Below are 1,031 nucleotides of genomic sequence, written 5' to 3'. Positions count from 1 at the left end.
CCTGGACCCCCCCCAAACAGCTGGACCCCCCCCCCCCCACTGGGGACGTAGATCTCAGCCCGCTGCTCATCCGGGAGCTCGCTCCAGTTGCGTTTGGCCGTGGCCACGCACGGCTTCTTCACCAGGAACGCGCGGGGCATGGCCGCCGCCCGATCCCCGATCCCCCGACGGATCCCCCCGTGACGACGTTCTGGCCCCGATTCCGACCGGCTCCGCGAGCCCTTGGCCGGTCCGGCGCCGGATCACCGATCCCCGGCGGGTTTCGGTGCCGGATTGCCAGGTCCCAGGTGGGGGGCGGTGGTGGATCCCAGATCCCTGGGTGCTTTCGGCACTAGATCCCTGGATCCTTGGTCGGATTTGGTGCCGGATCCCAGATCCCTGGTCAAGTTTGATGCCAGATCACGAGTATTTGGACACTAACGGCGCCAGATCCCCCGTCAGTCTTGGTGCCAGATCCCTGATCCCTGGTCAATGTTGATGCCAGATCACGAGTATTTGGCCAAATCCAATCCCAGATCCCAGATCCCAGGTGAAGTTTGGGGCTGGATCCCCAAACTTTGGTCAGATTGGGGGCTGGATCCCAGCGCTCCAGCCAGTTTCCGTCCCAGATCCCAGGTCAGTTTTGGTCCCAGATCCTGGATCTTCAGTCAATTTTGGTGCTGGATCCTGGAACTTTGGTCAATTTTGGTGCCAGATCCCAGACTTTCAGTCAATTTTGGTGCCAGATCCTGGATCTTCAGTCAGTTTTGGTGCCGGATCCCAGATCTTTGGTCAGTTTTGGTGCCGGATCCCAGATCTTTGGTTGGTTTCGGTGCCGGATCCCGGATCTTTGGTCAATTTTGGTGCCGGATCCTGGCTCCCTTGGTTGGGTTCCACCACTGGATCCCAGGTGGATCCCACCACCGGATCTGGCACCCTCAGTCCATCCCAGTGCCCGATCCCGGCTCCGGCGTCAGCTTCGTGGCACTGAGTCCCGGCGTCGCCGTCACGGAGAGCCGGCGATGTCACTGTCACCCGGCGTCACCAAGGTC

General features: G+C 61.2%; 1 protein-coding gene across 1 annotated transcript in view; it reads right to left on the bottom strand.

Annotated features, from left to right (window-relative positions):
* Window positions 1–140, bottom strand: part of OVOL1 (ovo-like zinc finger 1) — a 3,772-nt gene extending 3,632 nt beyond the window's left edge. The window contains exon 1 of the mRNA XM_010571179.1: window positions 41–140. Within this exon, the coding sequence (XP_010569481.1) occupies window positions 41–140 (100 nt within the window). The remainder of the gene's footprint in view (window positions 1–40) is intronic.
* Between the last annotated feature and the right edge of the window lie 891 nt (window positions 141–1,031).

The sequence above is a fragment of the Haliaeetus leucocephalus genome, unplaced genomic scaffold, assembly GCF_000737465.1.
Source record: "Haliaeetus leucocephalus isolate CR32 unplaced genomic scaffold, Haliaeetus_leucocephalus-4.0 Scaffold309, whole genome shotgun sequence".
In the NCBI taxonomy this organism is placed as follows: Eukaryota; Metazoa; Chordata; class Aves; order Accipitriformes; family Accipitridae; genus Haliaeetus; species Haliaeetus leucocephalus.
This window is presented reverse-complemented; position numbering and strand designations above follow the sequence as displayed.